The 20,858-nt window shown below is 37.1% G+C and overlaps 2 protein-coding genes across 2 annotated transcripts; both read right to left on the bottom strand.

Moving 5' to 3' along the window:
• Positions 1 to 529: 529 nt before the first annotated feature.
• Positions 530 to 5,732, bottom strand: LOC144434413 (uncharacterized). The gene is made up of 5 exons (XM_078122864.1): positions 5,224 to 5,732; positions 4,509 to 4,784; positions 3,442 to 3,668; positions 2,321 to 2,912; positions 530 to 554 (listed from the first exon to the last, which is right to left on the bottom strand). The coding sequence occupies exons 1-5, from the start codon at positions 5,730 to 5,732 to the stop codon at positions 530 to 532; spliced, it is 1,629 nt and encodes a 542-aa protein (XP_077978990.1).
• Positions 5,733 to 11,734: 6,002 nt separating this feature from the next.
• Positions 11,735 to 20,532, bottom strand: LOC144434412 (uncharacterized). Its single transcript, XM_078122863.1, has 13 exons — positions 20,505 to 20,532; positions 19,770 to 19,951; positions 19,115 to 19,265; positions 18,067 to 18,221; positions 17,572 to 17,707; positions 16,238 to 16,333; positions 15,467 to 15,594; positions 14,790 to 14,878; positions 13,945 to 14,104; positions 13,393 to 13,500; positions 12,821 to 12,979; positions 11,989 to 12,084; positions 11,735 to 11,808 (listed from the first exon to the last, which is right to left on the bottom strand). Exons 2-13 carry the CDS (start codon positions 19,944 to 19,946, stop codon positions 11,743 to 11,745), a joined length of 1,521 nt encoding a protein of 506 aa, XP_077978989.1. The 5' UTR covers positions 19,947 to 19,951; positions 20,505 to 20,532; the 3' UTR covers positions 11,735 to 11,742.
• Between the last annotated feature and the right edge of the window lie 326 nt (positions 20,533 to 20,858).

Genomic DNA, 20,858 nt, shown 5'->3' with positions numbered 1-20,858 from the left:
ATCATGTCACTGTGGTGATATCACAGTCATTAAAAATACACGTGTAGTCTTATTGTCATAGCGTGTCTGCGGGGGTATTTTTAGTATGACGTCATGTCCCATGTTAATTAGCATTCATTGATGGATGCCTGGGGACTGTAATGTCGTTTAAGATGGTCTGCACCATTGATTTATCGACTTTGGCAGAGAAATTAATCAAGACATGTATAGATGACGGACTGCTGATTTAACAAACTGAATATTTCGCTCAGAGTATATGCGTATAGTGTAAGTTCAGGAGTGGTGGGGGATTATTACCCAATGTAACTATGGACGAGCCGTGCTTTGGCTTAGGGCTATGCATTTTTGGTATTTGTCTATGTGGGGTGTAGATCTGAAGGGGAAGCTATATTATGAGTTTATCTGTCTGTCTGTCTGTCTGTCTGTCTGTCTGTCTGTCTGTCTGTCTGTCTGTCTGTCTGCGTCTGTCTGTCTGTCTGTCTGTCTGTCTGTCTGTGGACTAGATATCTCGAAAACCCATGTATCAATTCTAACAAAACTTGGTACACAGTTCCCTAATAAAGACAAGAACATATTAGGTTTTAGTAAAGATTTGTGATTATTAATTTGCATAATTAACGATTTTCAATAATTAGACCACATCTTAGGAATGCAAGCTTCAAACGCCATATAATTTGGTACATACATTCGAAACTACACTCGTGAAAGTATTGCCGCAGAAAACACTGCAAATTGAAAGACAAAAAAAAATGTGATTTCGAATAGTTGAAACAAGTAAGAACATGTACATCACAACGACTAGTTATGTATAGTTGAATCTTTAATACAATCCATTCACATCACATACAGAAGGTACAGAAGGTAGGAGCTATCCGTTACGTGCGATTCACTCTGAAAATGATTATGCATTACAAATTTCTGTTACCTCTACGAATGCTAGGTATATTCAAATAAAATAGCTTCCTATAAAAAAAATAATCCAATATTCAAATGCATTGTCTGAAAATAACATTTCAGAGTGGTGGGATTATGTTGCATTTGATGCTTGAGTGGTGACCTGCATTGTATTTTAATAGTTGTAAGCTTATATTCTACCCTGGCATATTCATATAATATTTATCTGCTCTCTTAAGTCTGTAATTGGTCAATGACTTTGATAAATGACTACTCATTTCAGACATCTAAGCTGAACATTAATTTACTAAAACGAAATATCTCGCCATAATATTTCATATGAAGCTACAGAGAGAACGACCTTTTCAACCTTGAGTGGTGATGACGCTATGCGCAGTCTAAAACAAACATGACGCTAGTTGCGCATCGCCACTCCCTGAAAAATATGAGTACAACGTTGAACTAATTGTGTCGATGTAGAGATGTGTGCCTAACTTCAACACGAAACAAAGTGCGTCCTAGCCAGTACATAAATATCGTGTGCGTTTTTCTCTTTATGATGAAGATCACATTTTTAAATGGCCCAAATGATCCAATCTCTGAATTTGTACAGTCAAATTTTTTTAAGTTAAACGTAATACGTCAGAGAATTCGTTCTGATAGCAAAAATGCTAATATAATTGGACATTTACGTACAGTGTGCAATTCCTATTACGAATCTTTTACACAAGTGTTCAACCAATTGGACTATGAACGTAATAACAGCAAAAGCAATTTTCTACAAGTAGTCATTGAAGTTCGAACATTAGTTTTCATCTGGTAAACATCTATTTTTGTACATTTTAAAAGCTTAGAGACATCGATCAATGTCAGAATGTAATGAAAATTTAACTCTCGAGAGTTTCTAAACCTGAATTGAGCCAGATTAATCCGTTCATACATCGGGGCAATCTTTACTCTGGTAAGCCAGACTCATGATCAATTACTAGACTGGTCACAGCGCGCAGAGCGGCAAGTTCGTCATGAAAAGATGCATGCATGCCGAAGAGGCGTGTCTTCTGAAATTTCGAAACTTTAAATTTGGTGACTGCTTTATTCGTTCTCAATGATGATTTGAAATGATGCAGAAGGTAGGTTAATCACTACATAATCAAACTGTGATCACATCCATGTTTTCGATAAAGCGCCCAGCTCGACCCACCCACTGACGATGCAAAAGTAGAATCGTGTCGTTGATGGCGCTATAATGGTCATGTGCTGCTAACATTATTCTGATACTGTACAAATAACAAATGAAGGATTTCACAGAAACATTGATGTTGTAAAGTACCATATTTAAAGTTGCGATATGATAAAAGACAGAACGACAAGGTAAAAAGAAATCGATTTTCCACTTGAAGCTTTCCCCGTGCAGTTATTCTCATACCCTGGTATACTCAGACCCCTCGTGAATATAAACACTGGTGTTGCGGGCTCACCTGGGCTATTATCGGTTGGAAATTCAATTTCATTGACACTTCCTGCCGCAGTTCTACGGAATTTCAACTCAACACCTGCAGCTAAGTACCAAATTGCGCTATATATTTCCATACCGAACACATCTGCTTCCTTCGTTGGTGTAAACAAACCCTTTCCTAAACTCCCATAAGCGAAATGAAGATTTCCATCGGAGTTGTTCAGATACACTGTAAATTGACCAAATGCTGGGTGTCTGTATTCCCCTTCGTACTCCTTTAACGATTTTTCACTCGGTATAGGTTTTTCTGTTCCACCTACACTTTTTCGCGTGGATGGTTTCCATGGTGATGGATAGGAACAAGCAGTCGATTCGTTTAACCAAGGTTCTTCTCCTAACACAAGGTCGGACACGTATGCGTTAATGCGTTTGAGGGCGCTGTCAGCATCAGAAGTGTAAGGTCCGTTGACAGCACCAAATATACCTATGGACTTCGAAGGAAATAACCAAAGCATCGAATTAAAACCAGCGAACCAGCCAGAGTGAGAGAGTCTGTGATAACCTACGAAGAAAACAAAGTAAGTGGAAATACCATATTTAAAACTAGATTAGATTTATATATCCCAGATAATACTGGAAATAGTTTTCAACATTTTTCGAAGCAAAATCAAGTTCGAACTCTATCACTAAAATCACAAAATGGATTGTCAAAGAATTCGAATTGAACCATGGGAGTAAAGCACCGAAGAGACTTGTGAAATGGAAACCAGAATAATCACAATATAACAGATCATGAAATAGAAACCTTAAACTGTGGGTGGTTAAATAAAGCATGACTTTGAATAATGGTGCTTAGTGGTCAACGCCTCGATTTAAAATCAAATAAATTTATTTTTAACACGTGACACAGAAAATGATTCGATATTAATATCCGCAATTGTAAAATAAATGAGGTCTAAAAATGTATAATTTCACTTTCAGATTTCAGTCTTTTTTTACATTCCCGTCTAAGGAGGGCTAGTAACTTTCCAGGTTGCCATGGCTACTATTTGAACCATCACGTCATATATGAAAGAAACCCTAGAACGTACCTCTATACATTCCATGCTTGATACCCATACCATAATCAGTCTCGATGTCATCCACGGGATAGTCTGTCCTCGTCTGTTTGGAGTAGCCTCTCAGAGCAAACTGTGGAGACAGCATTTCTTTAAAGGCTTCCTGGCTTTTCGTGATATTGAAGAAATATATCATCCACTTGGCCATGTCTATGGCGTTGGATACCAAGCCACCTGCCGGTGCATGTAGGCGAACTATCCTGTAAACGTCAGGAGAGATGAACATGTCTTAAGAAAACTGTTTGTGATACTACTTTGGAAACAACTTTATGCTGCCATGGAAACGAATCAATACATACATATGACAGCGTTTACAACGACAGTGAACTCGATATTGTTCTGGTAAAAATATAGTTTGTGAGAACAACTCCAGAGATAATTTTCGGTGGTCAGTGTGATGGTAGACAAATTGCAAGGACATTTATGTGTTATTGCTAAAGCTTAGTGTGTTTTTTTAAATTTCCTATTATATTATTTTAGTATTCAAGTTTTATAGCTGTGTTGTTGCTGTTGTTGTTGTTGTTGTTGTTGTTGTTGTTGCTGTTGTTGTTGTTGTTGTTGAAATAGTTTTCGTGTTGTGGCTGAACGCCAATATTTTCATATTTTCAGTGAAAACTATCTAGGGCGTTTATACACCAGGACTATAAAATGTGGACCAAAATAAAATAATTATGTTGCCTTTCCGATAAATCTATCAATATCCACTATATCCGTTACTTAAAACATAGCACCGTCTGACTTAACAAACAATCTTGCTAACATTACCACATTTATTAATCTTTTGGCTCTACTAAAATTCTTACCTGCACATGTATTGCTACATAACCATCGTCTTATTTAATTAACGAATTGATATTTGTAAGTTTTTGTATATATCATCAGCCAAGATATTAGTATTTCACACAATGAATGTGTAGCAATGTTAAATGAGAATTTTTGGAGCCAAAGATGAAATGTAGCTATGTTAGTGCGATTGTTATCTACCTGGACAATGTTCTATTTCAGGTGACATTATTGTCAATGTAAGTGATTTATCTTACTCAAAAAGTTTAACGTCCAATGGAATATGAGAATTGGTGGTTGAATTCCATAAATACGACGTGGCGAAATTGGTCATTTTTTCTGCACTATCAAGCACATCAGCAGCAAATTTCGAAGACTCCATGCCAACAGCTTCGTATATCCTTTCTTTGACCAGTGTTTCGTATTGCTTCCCTGTTAGCAACTCTGCCACGTGTCCGGCGAAAGTGTACATGCTATTACTATACTTGAACTTAGTCCGAAACGGATACTCCACTTCTAAATGTCTCAGTCGACTGAAAACAAACAATATGCAAATATTTAGCCATACATGCATACATACATACATACATACATACATACATACATACATACATACATACATACATACATACATGCATGCATGCATGCATACATGCATGCGTGCGTGCGTGCGTGCATGCATGCGTGCGTGCGTGCGTGCGTGCGTGCGTGCGTGCGTGCGTGCGTGCGTGCGTGCGTGCGTGCGTGCGTGCGTACACACACACACACATACATACATACAAACACACACACACACACACACACACACACACACGCACATTTGGTGAACAACGTACAGAAAGAACGGATGAAAATTTTCTTTGGAAACGTTGACTGCAGTGATACACATTATCAAAGTAGTAATTCATATCAGTGAATTCAAACGATGTGTATTGTCCAGTTTTGTCAAGGACGTAGGACAGTGACCCTTACCTTGTGAACTCTGCACGGGAGATGTTAGTATTCATCACCAGTAGTAGAAAACTCTCTGCTAAGCCCATCTTGTGAGCAAGTAAATCCCTAAGATTGACTTCATTAGTTCTGAATTCATCTGGTAGACGAAAACAGTCGTCAAGGAAACGCCGCAGAGGAGTATCCCAGTTGATGTGGTATTTGCCCTGAATGATATCCGCTAGGGTCATGGCAGTAAACACCTTTGTTAATGATCCAATAGGGAATAAGGTTTGTGCGTCAACCAGCTCACCACTTAGTAAATTTCGCTTTCCATACCCCGTCTTTAGGACAACCTCGCCATCCTTTACAATGGCAAGGGAAAGACCCGGGCAGTGCTTACAGTCTAATACACCCTGAATAAATCTTGCTAAGCCCGGGGTCTTTGGTTCGACCAAATCAAATTCTTGTCCATTTGTTACTGGACATATAAAACTGACCGCTACCACGATTGTAGCAGAGCATCTGAAGAGCTGCAACGAGATCCCCATCTCAGCGACACCGATCGTCTGTGTGTTCCCTTTACTTTACACTCTATGGAAGCTGTAGTGCAAATTCAACACACGTTTGTTGATTATACTGTCATAATCCACTCTCAGCGCCTCTATTCTGACTCTATTAAGAGTATTCAAAAGCTTCTTTCTAATCGAGTCATTTCTTTGTGAAAGATGGCCTTGTATTACTAGCATTAATTCAATTTGGAGTGCATAGTCTTCACGATGTAACTGAAAAGGCCTTTCGCATAAGTGACCCCGAATCTACATTCTCTGGCATTCTCACGCGAGTTCTCCACGGTGTACATTCCATCGAGTGAAATGTAGTGACGTCTTTACAGTTTGGTTCGCTGCACGCAATTTCCGATATTGTGTTACCATACTGTAAATTTATACCAATATGTCCTCGTGAGGTTCCCCAAGTATCCCTAACTCTACCCTACTATTATCGACCCACTTCACCGAGTTTCCCGATTCAACAACATCTTTAATAAAGTTGATCCCCTTTTGAACCCCAGAAGCAGAACGAATGCTTTTGTCACTTTCCTCCGAGAGTAATCTATCTCTAAGGCGTGATCATACAAATGTACTTTGAATCACGCAACATATTTGCTGCAGTAATAACACGTTTCGAAGACCGATGCACCATCTACGTCGATGGTATTCATGTAGTCAGTCTTCGAGATGGATTACATTTTTTTCGTTTCCGCTCTTAGATTCTTTAGATTTCACCGAGGAGTTCATTTGCATACAGCATCGACTCTAAAATTTTCTTAGATGTTCTTATGACCATATCAAGATTTGAATGACACTGTGTGTCAAATTGGATCTTGTTCAATCTCTGCTTTGCAAATTAACAAGGTTTTCAAGAATTTCATACTTAGAGCACCGCGTAAGATTTTCTTAGTATATTTGATAAATTACACAATCATGTCTCATTTTGTTTCGCGCTAGTGTGAGCAAAAAGGGTAAGATGGCGTTTTTGTTTACTTGGAACCCGTCAGTTCACAATGGCCGAAATGTATATCTAGTCTCGTTAAAGGGGAATTCAAGTGTGGATGGAACTATCATAAAACTCATTTAGAGTGTTTTAAAGCCTACCAAAATACACTTGTACGCCTTTGAGTCGGATATCTTTCCTAAAAAGAAAGTGAAATCGGGTGTTTAGCAGTCAAGGGGTTAAGTACTGACGCAAAATGAACCCTGGGAAATGGGTAACTGGCACATCATGAGCATATCCTGAATGATTTTGCACGTACTCGTTCACAGCATTGGTAATATTGGCAAATTAATTTTCTCTCCTTTTGTCTTTTCATGGGGGGGGGGGGGGGTCGCAAGCTTGCAAATCACTTTGTGAATTTATTTTACACTAGAATACTATCACAATACAATATTACCAAGCCTGAATCATAGACCCTGTGGAGAAGATACATGCACGGTTACGATGACTATACACAGTGGAGAGCTGGAATAGTACAGTATACTCGTATTCCCACCTGCTACATACATGTAAAACGTTGTGTTCAGGTGTACAGATGACAGATACTAATTTGATTACTAGTAAGGTGAAAACAGGTTCGTTACTATGGTAATTGCACACCTACTTACTAAACATTTATGTTTTTGAAAGTCTGATGAACGAAATCAAATTAAAATGTTAAATTCATCCTGGCAGAATTTCGCTGAATAAAAATGAAGAACTCAAAACACATTCCTTGGTTAATCTAATACTCTATCTTTGACATAATTGAAGAGTTCTTTATTAATATTATACGTATGATAAACACCAAGAAAATTTTTCGTATCTTTTCAACTAAATTTCAAGCTACGTTTTACAATATTGCATTCATATTTTTCATCGCCAAATTTGCCTTTCGAACCATTATCAACATAGTCTATTGAGACTCTCATCCGGGTATTTTCCTGTACAATTTTATAGACTCCAAGCATATGTGAGGTATATTTCTACAGTTATGGATATCTTCTCACACGACACACTGATAAAGCACCTCAGCTGTTGCTCAGAAGAACTGCAACGTTATCCGCAGACCACTATAGTTTTCAATGACCTCTGAACAATGTTATGACAGCAGACATTTATACTAGTTTTCTATTACCTCAGACCACTATATGATCTCAGGCCACCATACTTTTATATGACCTCGGGCTTCTACATGACGTCCGGTCACTATATGATGTCCACCATAGTTTACACATTCTCGCAAACCAGTTATTATTTCTACCACTATATTTCGAAATAAGTACCTGTGGGAGGCTCGTTAATAACGTTGCCATAAAACAGGCCGTGGTTTGCGACGATGAGTTTACAATGTTATGACGTCAGACAACTATGTTGGTTTTCTCTGACCTTAAACCACTATATGTCAGACCACCATAATTCCCTATGATGTCAAGCTACTACATGGCGTCAGACCACCATATTTTTCTATGTCATCAGACCAACGTTTTGGCAGTATGTCGTCAAACCATCCTACCTCTCTTTGACCTCTGACCACTACATGATGTCACACCATCATAGTTTTCTATGGTCTTGATTCAGTGCATGGCCTCAGAGGACTACATGATGTCACACCAACATAGGCTTCTATGACCCCCAGCCACTACATGACGTCACACAGGCATATAGTATCAGATCACCATAGTTTTCTATGACCTCAGAACATCTTATGACGTCAGACCATATTACTTTTCTGAGGTGATTTGGGGACATAACGACGATGGTTTTTATGTATCAGTTGTTTGAGTTGTCATTAATAGGTCGATATACAATTAAAACAGAGATTTCTGCATCCCTTTATAATCGGTTCCATATGACCACATTTGTAATATTTTTATCATGTAACTTATATTGATTCGAGTTCTTTCCCAGTTTAAGGTACTGAGTAAAATGATATCGTCACAAGAACACATGTTGTGTTACCATCCACAACTGTGAATGTGTAAAATAACTATAGGTCATAGTCCATAAAAGAGTATTAAACGATGCATGATGGTAAACACACAAATTAAAGATGAATACGAGGATGTTTATTCCTATATACCTTGCTTGGCATCACACACACACACACACACACACACACACACACACACACACACACACACACACACACACACACACACATACATACATACATACATACATACATACATACATACATACATACATACATACACACACACACACACACACACGCACGCACACACACACACACACACACACACACAGACAGAGGCTAATTTATTATACATTCAATGTTTAAATCTGAATGCAAATTGCTTATCTGATAACAAGGATTCATAGTCTTAAGTAGTCAATCGAATTACAGTGAAGAAAATCAGATTATGCGATCATCTGAGTTGAAGAGATGGATGAAATATGCATCAAGTAGTTTAACATGGGTCAGAATTTAATAAGAAAATTACAAGTACAATATATACTAGGACATGTTTATACCAACGGCGGCGGCGGTTTACGTATAGGCATAACAAGGCAGCAATTCACAATATTTTGCAGTTTTCTGTGACCTCGATTCAGCACTCGACGTCATACGTATGTATGCACGCACGCACGCACGCACGCACGCGTACGTATATCAAGAAGACACGGAAAAGAAACGTTAATTCAAGATCGTTTTAATTCTGATTAAACAATATACAGTGCATGATCGTGAACCCCTAATATGAAATGTTAGCTTCATTGACTAGCAGACGATGAACACCCTGTTCCCTTCAAATAATTTGTAACGAAATGACAGTTGTAATTTTACAATCTTTATCAAACTTTCAATATTGTGTAGGATTCTAAGCATAATGATAGTGATGTAATATAATGATTTGTTCTATGTGGAAATACCTTCTAACATCTATGTCGTCGTTATTAACAAGAGAACAAGAACCAATGGATGTTTTAATTAATTAAAGTGGCACAAGCTGAATTTATAAGCTTTTTACTCAAAGTGAAAATACTTACAACAACTTCGATTAAACTGTTCTAGTATAATGTTAATGTCAATACATGCTTTCTATGACATTTACAATTTGTGTTAGAACTACTGATCTATATATGAAAATGTCCATATACACTGTCGTAAATCCGAAGTGTTTATTAAATTTTCAGTGTTTTTGACTCCAGGTCTGAACTGTTACATGTACTATAATTATGTACCATCTGCCTTTGGTTGACCCTCTGTACTTATCGGCTTTTACTTTAGTGTGTTAAACTTATGTTAGCAGTACCATTGCCTTGGGTTTTGTGTATCTACATTTAAAAAGTACAGTGAATAAAATAACTAACTAACTAACTAACTAACTATAGTAGGGCATTCCTGTACATATTTTGATACGTATAATAAATTACGTCATTGGATTGCAATTGTCTGTAAGTTATATCCTGATACAAGGTTTGAGTTCAGTTAAATTGCAAGTGATGGTTAAGTATACATCAGTAAGTAGAATACTGTGAGTACATTTTAATATGCAGATAAAATTACATCCCATAATATATATAAACTCATCAGCTTGAGTCAAATGTCTAGGGGGGGGGTTATAAGGGAGAATTCAGACAAAGGAGGGGATCAAGCCCGGTTTATGGCATAAAATGTGACCCTCTCCTTAGTCCGTTGTGCTAAAAAATGACCCTCCCTCAATTGCCATTCTCTAAAACATGACCCTCCCCATGTTCAAATATTTCACTGAAAATACCCAACAATTTTAACACCGCCTCCCTGAGCCGTAGTTAACGTTGTTAGAGCTCAAGATTAGTAGTCAGGAGGTCCTTGGTTCAATCCCACTAGAGACGGGGAATTCTTCTGTTGTAAGATCCCACCACATTGATAGTTTTTAAAGGCATTTATTGTTTCCCACTAATACCACCACAGTGAATTTGTGTTTTAATTTGTATACAATCAATGTCCGTGTTTGGATCTAATTGTCTGAGCTGAAGACCAGAACTCCCAAAGACCAGATGAGCACATAACTGACAACCTCAGGACTGAGGTCAACATCTCCACTCCACCACGTTCTCCCCTTAATACTGTGAGACCTGCTCTCTCCTCACACCACAACTGACAGTTAATTCACTGCATTTCACTGATGTTATCGTAATAATCCCATCAGTTCGACTGCTCTTGTAAATCGATCACCCTCAGAGTGTTAGAAATGTAAGTATTTTTCTAATACTTGCATTTCAACCATAACAAAATAAATGTATTTATTTTTTATTTTGACCACCAAATATAACCGCCAATCGGGGGAGCTTTATTTTTACGAATCCTAAGTAAAAATGAAACTTAAAAATAATTGGTGAAGAAGAAAACTGATTAGAATGTTTGACTCAGTCACGTCTTGCAATTCGACTGGCAAAATTGCAAATTAATTTTCATAAATCAAGTAATTCGACCACAAACAAAACGTAACTATTAAAATCCGGTCGATTGATGGGATTATTACTGTACTTTACAATGGTGACCGTGACTGTGGTGGGATGTGGTAACAGTAGGATTTGGAACCGATGCACGGTGGCAGCAGTGGGATCAGGCCAAAATAACAAAATAATGCAAAGTTAGATAAAAATGAGTCAAAGTAAAATATGACCCTCCTCTAATTTCTATTTTCTAAAATGTAGTCCTCTCCGAGGACCGATTTGCAAAACGTGACACCCCTAATCCCCGCAATTACTGGAGGCTCCCTAGGCGTATAAGAACTTAAAATATTTGACATTGCGATTCTTTAAACTGAAGATTTGAAGATTTGAGTGATACCATACACCTCTAATTCTTCAATGTGACCCTCCCCTAATTCAAGTTCCTTGTCCGAATACATAATTATTACCGTAAATCTAATTACATTCCACACCCTGTGACGATGAATATAAGATCGGATTACTACAGGTTAGAGCTGAAAGGTAAGGAGAGACTTCTGTATGCATAGCCCTCGTCAGGTCTATTTAGATTAGATTTGTGTTTGTATACGAAATATCCTTTTCTGCCTAGGTTGCCTCATCTTTCTTTTCCAGGTACTCCTTCAGAAAACCACATGCTGCTTTCGTTCCTTGCTGTTGAGAGATAATTCAAATTATTCATATTTCCAGAAATTATGCCTAATGGATGCTGATTTTGAAAACAAACTCAAATCTCTTTGTTGTGACTCAGGTTGTATTTTTGTCAAACCAACAGATACTTAATAAACTCCACCGTGACAAACTAGTAATAAAGTATATATAATTAATAATTACCGCTATGGCGAATTTCTTGTCAGCGGCCTCCATGTCAAAATCCAAAGTTCCAATGTAATCGATATTAACTGCGATTGTGCGCTTGAGATCATTATTCTGGAAAGCAAAGATACATATTGTTGTGTTTTAATGTATGCAGTGTACAATGACCAAAAGGACAACAGCGATTTGTTAAGAAAATACATGGAGATCTATATTACAACCTTTAAGAATCGAGATTCAAAATGGAAGTCTGCCTATTGCCTTGGTTGGGGTACATCTCTTATTTTCACTGTCCTTGGGGACCAATGGAAGTCCACCTTGACTGTCCTTGGGGACCAATGGAAGTCCACCTTGACTGTCCTTGGGGACCAATGGAAGTCCACCTTGACTGTCCTTGGGGACCAATGGAAATCCAGCTTGACTGTCCTTGGGGACCAATACGCACGAATCATTCAAAAATCTGGCATTTTACAGCCTTGTAAATATAATATTTTTCTGTATAGCAATTTCAGTGTTTGGAGGACATTTTGAAATATAATATTAATACATTTTATAATCATTTTCTTCTCTATTGAAATGCTTGATAACCCCCACATAGTTCTACTTTGTTTGAGTTTACTTGAATTCAAGAAAAGGCAAAAGTTTCAGATGTTTTATTTCTGTAGTGCATTTTACCTTAGATTTTATTTCTTTTATTTCTCTTTTATTTCATACATCGATTTGAATTGCGACCTACCTGACCAATCACATACTGAATTCCATGCCCATGACGTCACTCAAGTCATGTGACTAGTCTTTAGTAAAATACATCAAATAACAGTGCGTTGAATTGTTAAAGGCAATAGATTACCTTGAAATAGAGTCTTTGAATGTTGACCGTCAGAGTGTTCATGAATGTCTCAAGAAATTCACGGAAGTTTCCAATGTCTGCACGAGCGTGACCAACGAATCGGCTCTTGGCTGCAAGTCCTCGTTCTTCTGCAAATTTCACTAACCTGTCGAAAGTTATCTGTAAGAGAATGCCAGTGACACATCAAATTGCTACTCTCTCTCTCTCTCTCTCTCTCTCTCTCTCTCTCTCTCTCTCTCTCTCTCTCTCTCTCTCTCTCTCTCTCTCTCTCTCTCTCTCTCTCTCTCTCTCTCTCTCTCTCTCTCTCTCTCTCCCCAACAACTATGATTATTTCACCTTTTTGTAGAATGCTTTATCTATTGCTTACAAACATAACAGCGACGTGATTTGCGACACAAAACCATAAGCATGATAGTGAGGAGACTTGCTCTTTGAACTTTCAGATAACCAAAAGATACTTTACTGTCACTTTTACTTTGCTGTCAGTTGACTAGAAACAACACTGGTCAGATCACCTTATTCAGCTATAGGTAGTTTTCAATAGTCAACACCAACCAGAGTAAGAAGCCTACCTTGCCATCTTTATCGAAGTCCAGTTCTTTCACCGCAGACGACGGATCCCAGTTCGGTCCAAAAATGAGTCTGCCTTGTTCAGTGCTTAATGTTCCATCTTTGGCAGCCTTTCATCGAAACCGGGTATTCAGTTGAAATAAATGTAAAATATGGATACATGAAATGCAAGAACAATCAGAGAAATACGTACCTCAATACGTAAATATAAATATAGGTATCTGTCCTCTCTTTAATCAGACTTAACATTGCAACTTGATTTACTGATGAGGCGCATCTACTGCAAATACGCTATTAATTATTATGTATATATAATATTATAGATTGACATTTATTTTGTGTTAACTATTTTTGATTATTTTGGCAAATTCTCAAATATGCAAACTGGACGTCTACATTCTATCATTTTGTCAACTTTGTGTATACATTTCTCTCTCCGTTATCAGGACAGTTTGATTTCATTCCTGATTACAATTCTGCCAGCGATCAGAATAGTAAGAAGTATACAACAATACTAAAGCTCATTTGTTCGCTAAACTTGTAAATTAACGTACGTCTGTCAAAGCTTTCTTGAGATCATCTTTAGCAATGGCCAGAGACCGATCTAGAGAACAGTTCTTTAGTATCTTCATCAACACACTGAATGCCTTCAGAATTTCCTCTTCTTTTTTATCACTTGGAAATCTAGACCGTTTATCTTTTTCATTCTGTTTTCTACAAAAAAGTACAATAAATGTGACAGCACACTGGTCATTTCTTACAACGCTGAAACTCTTCGTCACTCAAATATTGGGCCGCCACGATAACAATAAGATTCAAAGGTGGACTTTGCTTCATTTGATGAACCCAGAAATTGGTTTCATCTCAGAATGTAAGGTAACCGTAATGTATATATAGTCCATCAGATATACACACGTTTCTTGCATGTCTTGTGCAGAAAACGGTGAGACTGTTTCAATACTCAGTTGAGATGTGACGTCAGAGGGAAGAGGTATTGCATTATAAGGCAAAATATATAAAATGTGTATTTCCGATAACCCAACGGACCCTCGCTTAAGTCGCATTTTTTAAACAATTAAAACAAACAAAAATAAGACATTCTTTGTCTTCTTTACCTTCATACACGTTTGTTTCTTTCCCTAGTGATACCTGTACATATTTCATCAAATTATTACAGTATTTTGACCGACATTTCATTTGGTCTTGGGTCGAAGCAATATTTATCAAAAATAAAAACAATTAAAAAGACAAAATCCCGACCTATCTACCCTATTTTCTGAGGCCGTGTTATCTGAAACACACAATAATTGTTTTCGCCTAAGTACAAACAAGAAACATGTCGTTCCGTGTTCCCCATCTGTATTTTCTTTTGTACACACGAGGAAACCCAGATAATTACCTTGCCAATGGCGTGTCAGGTCTAGGAGTTGGGTCCTTATCACGTGCAACCAACCGTTGGTCGTACACACCCTCTGCGCATGGAGCACACTGAAGAATTTGAAATATAAAGAAATCGTACAAATGAGAATGTTTGATGTACTTGACAACATATTTTACTCAAACTAAAGACCTCGCTTAAATATTGCATGTACATTACCTAAACTGTAGAATACCACACCGCAAATATTAGTTTTGTTACAAGTATCCCTCATCTTGCTAGGTTGAACTTGGCTTCGTTGATATAGTCATTTACTAACAGGTTGTCATTTATATGTACATTTACTATATATATATGATGAGCATCCGGTTTTACTGAGTGACGAGTAAGGTTTATGAGTAAGACAACACTTTCCCGTTCGTTGCTATGGATACCCTACAATTTCTTTTATCTCAATCACTTTACTAATTTCAAACGTACTAATATGGGCCGCACAAATTATAGGCGACGTTCCCTAGAAAATCTACTTACTTCAAAATTAAAGGTCATGTTATTTTACACTATTAATTGGTAAAAATGTAACTCTACAAGTAGGATATACAAGTACGAATCCAATATATACTGTTTTGCATCTGGCACTATCTGGTTAAATCAAAGTTATCATAAGTGTGAGTGAGGCTATAATTGAACAATCTCACCAGTACAACACCCAGAGTTTTTTCGTTGTATCTACCAAATCTATCATGACGTAGTGCTATCTTGTCTAGGTCAGACAAATCCAATTTTGCAATGAAGTTATCTTTAATCTCCATTGACAACCACCAACCTAATACACGAGAAATTCAAAACAACATACACAAAGTCATGTAGATGTAAAAAATAAATACTGCTGCTTATAGCATTTGTCATTGCAATTGTCTGAAACCACACAATGTACTGAGGCAGGCGAGAAATGTAAGGCTTTTTTCTAATCGAACATCAAATTTAAATATATGTTTCAAACAGACATGACGTCATTAGGTCAGATTTGATAAAGGCTGAATATAGATGGACGTATACACGGACACATACAAAGAACATTTCTGTAGCCACTCCGGGGTGATGCTGAGCTGAACACAGACAGACAGACAGACAGACAGACAGACAGACAGACAGACGGACGGACGGACGGACGGACGGACGGACGGACGGACGGACGGACGGACGGACAGACAGACAGACAGACAGACAGACAGACAGACAGACAGACAGACAGACAGACAGACAGACAGACAGACAGACAGACAGACAGACAGACAGACAGACGCGGACGTACTGGGCAGTTCTCATTAAGGACTTAATACAGCAAATCTGAGAGCTTTGAAAATTCAACTAAAACAGTTTTATAGAACGTAAAAAAGAGAGGGAGAAACAGGCATGGATTATAACACTCCGTAAGGAAAATAAACTTTAGAGGTCAAGTATCTCACCATCGTAACATTTAATAGGGTAGTTATCCAACACTCCACCATCCACAAACAAATCTTGATGCTCTCCAGATTGACTTTTCACAGCTTCAAAAAACACTGAAAAAATGAAAACACAGCGCGCGTGTACTTTAATTTACTATGGATAGTACAGCAACACTATTGTTACACTGTTTTGTCACCAATAGCCCCTTTTAACATTCGGAGATGTCGTTTATGACAAACAAAACAAACAAACAAACAAACAAACAAACTAACTAACTAACTAACTAACTAACTAACTAACTAACTAACTAACTAACTAACTAACTAACTAACTAACTAACTAACTAACTAACTAACTAACTAACTAACTAACTAACTAACTAACTAACTAACTAACTAACTAACTAACTAACTAACTAACAAACAAACAAAATTTAAAAAAATCAAAGAAATACCATTCTCGCAAGCCAGAGCACATATTTGTGAAGCAACCATCTGAACCTCTTGGCGGGTACGTATCGGACGGCCGTATAGAGGACTGTGGTTTACGATGTTGAAAAATAGAAAAGAGGAGAAATCCCACACACTTTTTAATAACTATTGTCGTTACTTTTTTATTACCAGTCTCCAAACTACACAAGTATTTTCTGGTATTGTGATGGTCTAATGAATTCAAACAAGTCATATGTGGTATCATTTATCTAACTAAGGTTGCTTATATATTGTACATTATCTACTCCCATAGTAAATAAACAAATATCGGACAAAGTGTCAAAGGTCAAAGCCTAATACTAGTATCGTATCATAACTCTCTCCGATTTGCGTACTGGGGTTCCTTATTTCATGACTTCCTCAACAACCCATATTTCTTGACATTTTAAGCAAAACAATTATGTTTAAGTAATATGTACCTGAATTAAGTTTAGCAATCAAAAGAAAATTCCAAAATTTCCATTAGAATAAATTACATTTTTAATTATGAAGTATCACCAACTTTGTAGTCAGTCTGTATAAGAAGTCTTGACGTGTAAATTTATTTCGTTTCTCAGATATATTTGGTCAAGTCATAATATATGCATATATTTACCATAGTTTTCTTGCAAATATTCCGTACGTCTTTCAAGAAAGTCTGTTGGCAAATTTATCAAAATTTCTATCTCCTTCTACAATAAAACTTTGATATCTGAACCGATAAATATGGTTAGTCAGAAACTCGCGCGTGGCAATTCTTCGAAAATGTTATAAATGTTTTCACAAAACTCTAGTATACAGGTGAGATATGTCTCATTTCAAGGATAAGCCCGACAGCACAAATCAGAGAGATTTATGGGTAAAATATTGTCAAATCTCACCTGGTATAGACATAGACATTCTAACTGCATGTCGTATAGATTCATGTGGTGTGGTTTTCACGTGATAATACTCTTCGGTCAACAAACTCACGTTGGTGACTATAACACATAATTCTCTACCATGGTCCATATACAACTGAAAGACACATTTGATAGGTTATCTCTAAATGTATGTTTTGCATTTATTTTCAAATGATGAATGGACGTCCATTTACACGTTTTAAGTTTGTATACCTCAATCCCACTAAATGTAACAGCGCCACCATCGTTGAAACATACTCGTCAGTCACCTCCTATTGTGTAATTCCACAAGATACACCGTTCGCCTCGTAACTCTCATTATATCCCTGTGTAGTATCTAGCGTTTTCATCATTCTGTTTTTTATTGGTAAGCCATATACATATTTTCGTTGAACAAGAAGACTAATACATGCAGATACAGAGAAAAGATCAACAACATATAATATACACAAGTTCAAAAAAAGTAGTAGTTACCTCTCGAAAGGTCAAATCCTTCTTTCCTGTTTTGGTTTCTATCACCTTACCAAGCCAGTCATATAATTTATTTCCAGAATTCCATCCATAATGTGAACACAATTTTTTAAGATGTGGTATGAAATGAATATATTCACCCAACTTTGTAGGGTTGTCTGCAAAAGATTTACGAAGAAAAAATGAAATGTTTCAGATTTTTAAATTATATATTTACAAATAAAATTATTGTGACGTAGTGTAAAGTGATGACAATTCTTGGACGACTTTAATATACTTTTCCAAGTCTTGTCATTCAAATTTCAAAATCTCACGACAGCATATCATTTTGCATAAGGAAATTATATGAAAGCGTATTGGCACAGAAGAATAGGGAAATGCAAGTGGTGTTTGGTAAATTATTGAGAGTCAGTTAAAAGCAGGGAACAGCACGTAACTTTGATTGTTCTCGAGGATCACTTTTCTTTAATATTTTAGCATATATACCTCTCATCACGTGTCGTACAGTGTCTAGCAAGTGGTAGGACTCACCTCAAGTTTCAAGATAAAAAAAATCGAAAACCACTATCCTCAGTTAAAGAACATCGTAGTGTTTACTCAAACAATAACATAATCTTATCATTTTATGGTGCATCGACGGCGATTTGATCTTTATTAGGTTTAAATGCGTGTTGTGTATGTGTGTTTTATACACTGACTGAAGCTGAAAATGAACACCAGTTATGTACAGACTGTGTCACTTTAATACGTCATTTAGACAGGCCAGTCACAGACAGACAGACAGACAGACAGACAGACAGACAAACAGACAGACAGACAGACAGACAGACAGACAGACAGACAGACAGACAGACAGACAGACAGACAGACAGACAGACAGACAGACAGACAACACAGTTTGTGAGTTCAAGCGAAAATGTTCTAGAATCGCCCACAGAGTTATATAAGCTCTGTTAAAAAAGAGGTATTCTTTTTACGTGTTTAACCAATGTTGTAGTAGAAAATATGGTCTTGCATTTACTATTCATCTAAACGGTCATCAAAGTCTTACCAACTGCTAACTCCTCCATGTTTTGATTGTAGATGATAGTGGAGATCTCATCAGGGCTATATCCCACTGCCAGTAAACACGAAACAATAGCACCGGCACTAGCACCTCCATAACGTTTCAATTTTTGCCAGATTCCGACTTTCTCTAGTACCTGTTTTTTACAGGAATTAAGAAGAGTTCATATCAATCTTTTGAATACAATTGTGATTAGAGGTATGTTAATAGTATTCTTTCTTTCCTGTTATTTCGTTTCAGCTCCCTGCTCCCTGTGTGCAATATATTCCTCCTTTTTGTATTAGCATTTTTATCATGAAAATCAATTGAAATAATTCATTAATTATTTTACTTTAGTTGACTCTATATTTCTCCATGCTATTAGAGAACATAGATTACTAATCATATTAATTAACACGCACCTTCATTTAGCTAACTTAAAGACAAGTGTGTCTTATTGAAAGTAATATATCGTGTGCATCCAACACATTTATAGAAAGATCGTACACCATCTCTAACCGTCTCATGAACCAGAATTATTTTTCCCACTCTTGCACAACAGGTAACGCTCTGCAGTTGCCGTAAAGAAGATATGGCATTTTACGAAGACATGCCATTTATTTTACGGTAATGGTCTGTTACACATTGTAACTATTATTACCTTCAATACTCCTGCGTAGGCGATACCCTTTGCCCCGCCACCTTCCATGACGAGGTTTTCAAATGGATAGTCCCGTGATGCTATCTCTTTGTATTCGTCTGTGAATATCTCTTCCTCTGTAAACATTCCTTCTAGGGGACCACTCGAAAACATACTTGTTGACGTACTTGCAGCCATGATTTCTACTAGACAATATTAAATATAAGATGCAACTAGTTCATTTTATTACTATGTTGTCTTCCGTAATGCAACTCAGTTTCTCGGTACCTACCATTTTGTCTTTATGCTAGAGGGTAAAATAAAACAAGAAGGTCGACAGTCATTTTGTCGACCAAGAAATCATTTTTATGGCGCGCTTATAGGTAATAAAAGTCTACCATATACAATCCAGTTAAGCTTGATAAAAATGTAAAAGATTCAAAAAACGACAGTGAAGAAACTTAAATACTCAGAAATATTCTAAAATATCTGTTATTTATGCGATTGACTACCAATACTGAAACGGTCTGAAAAAAATCCCCAACTCCGAAACCCCGCCTTAGATAAGCTTAAAACCATGGGAGTTTGCGTGAAGTTCACAACTTCAGTACTAAAAGTTCCTGCTCGCAGTACCTGTGCACGGCCGGCGTTGGTGAAGCTTGGTGTCCGTCCTACCTCCATGGTATGAAACAGGAAAAATTAATGAAAAAAAAGAGAAAAAAATGATGGCACTTAACAGAGTATACAGTAATTTACCTTGCAGGTAGAAGATACCTCCATACACTTTCTAGCTGCTCTTTCTAGCTTGAGTGTTGTGAAGAATGTGGGCGGGGCTTATTTTGTAGTTCGTCTATTCATTTCATCGCCCGACGTCCAGTTTAATTTTGAATATAATATACGTTGATGACGATTGGTCGAGTGTTGTTTCTACAAAGAAACCATGTTGTGTATGGAGGTATCCTGTGACAGTATTACGATCACCGGTCAGTTTATACTTTTGAAGATAAAAGACTTTGGTCTTGTTGGAATTGTTGCCACTAGCGAACCATGCAATTTGAATATAAGACCAATAACTGTATGGAGGTATCTTCTACCTGCAAGGTAAATTAC

This window comes from Glandiceps talaboti, chromosome 4, assembly GCF_964340395.1.
Source record: "Glandiceps talaboti chromosome 4, keGlaTala1.1, whole genome shotgun sequence".
Classification (NCBI taxonomy): Eukaryota; Metazoa; Hemichordata; class Enteropneusta; family Spengelidae; genus Glandiceps; species Glandiceps talaboti.
Note: the sequence above shows the minus strand (reverse complement) of the source record. Positions and strands in the feature narration are given on the sequence as shown.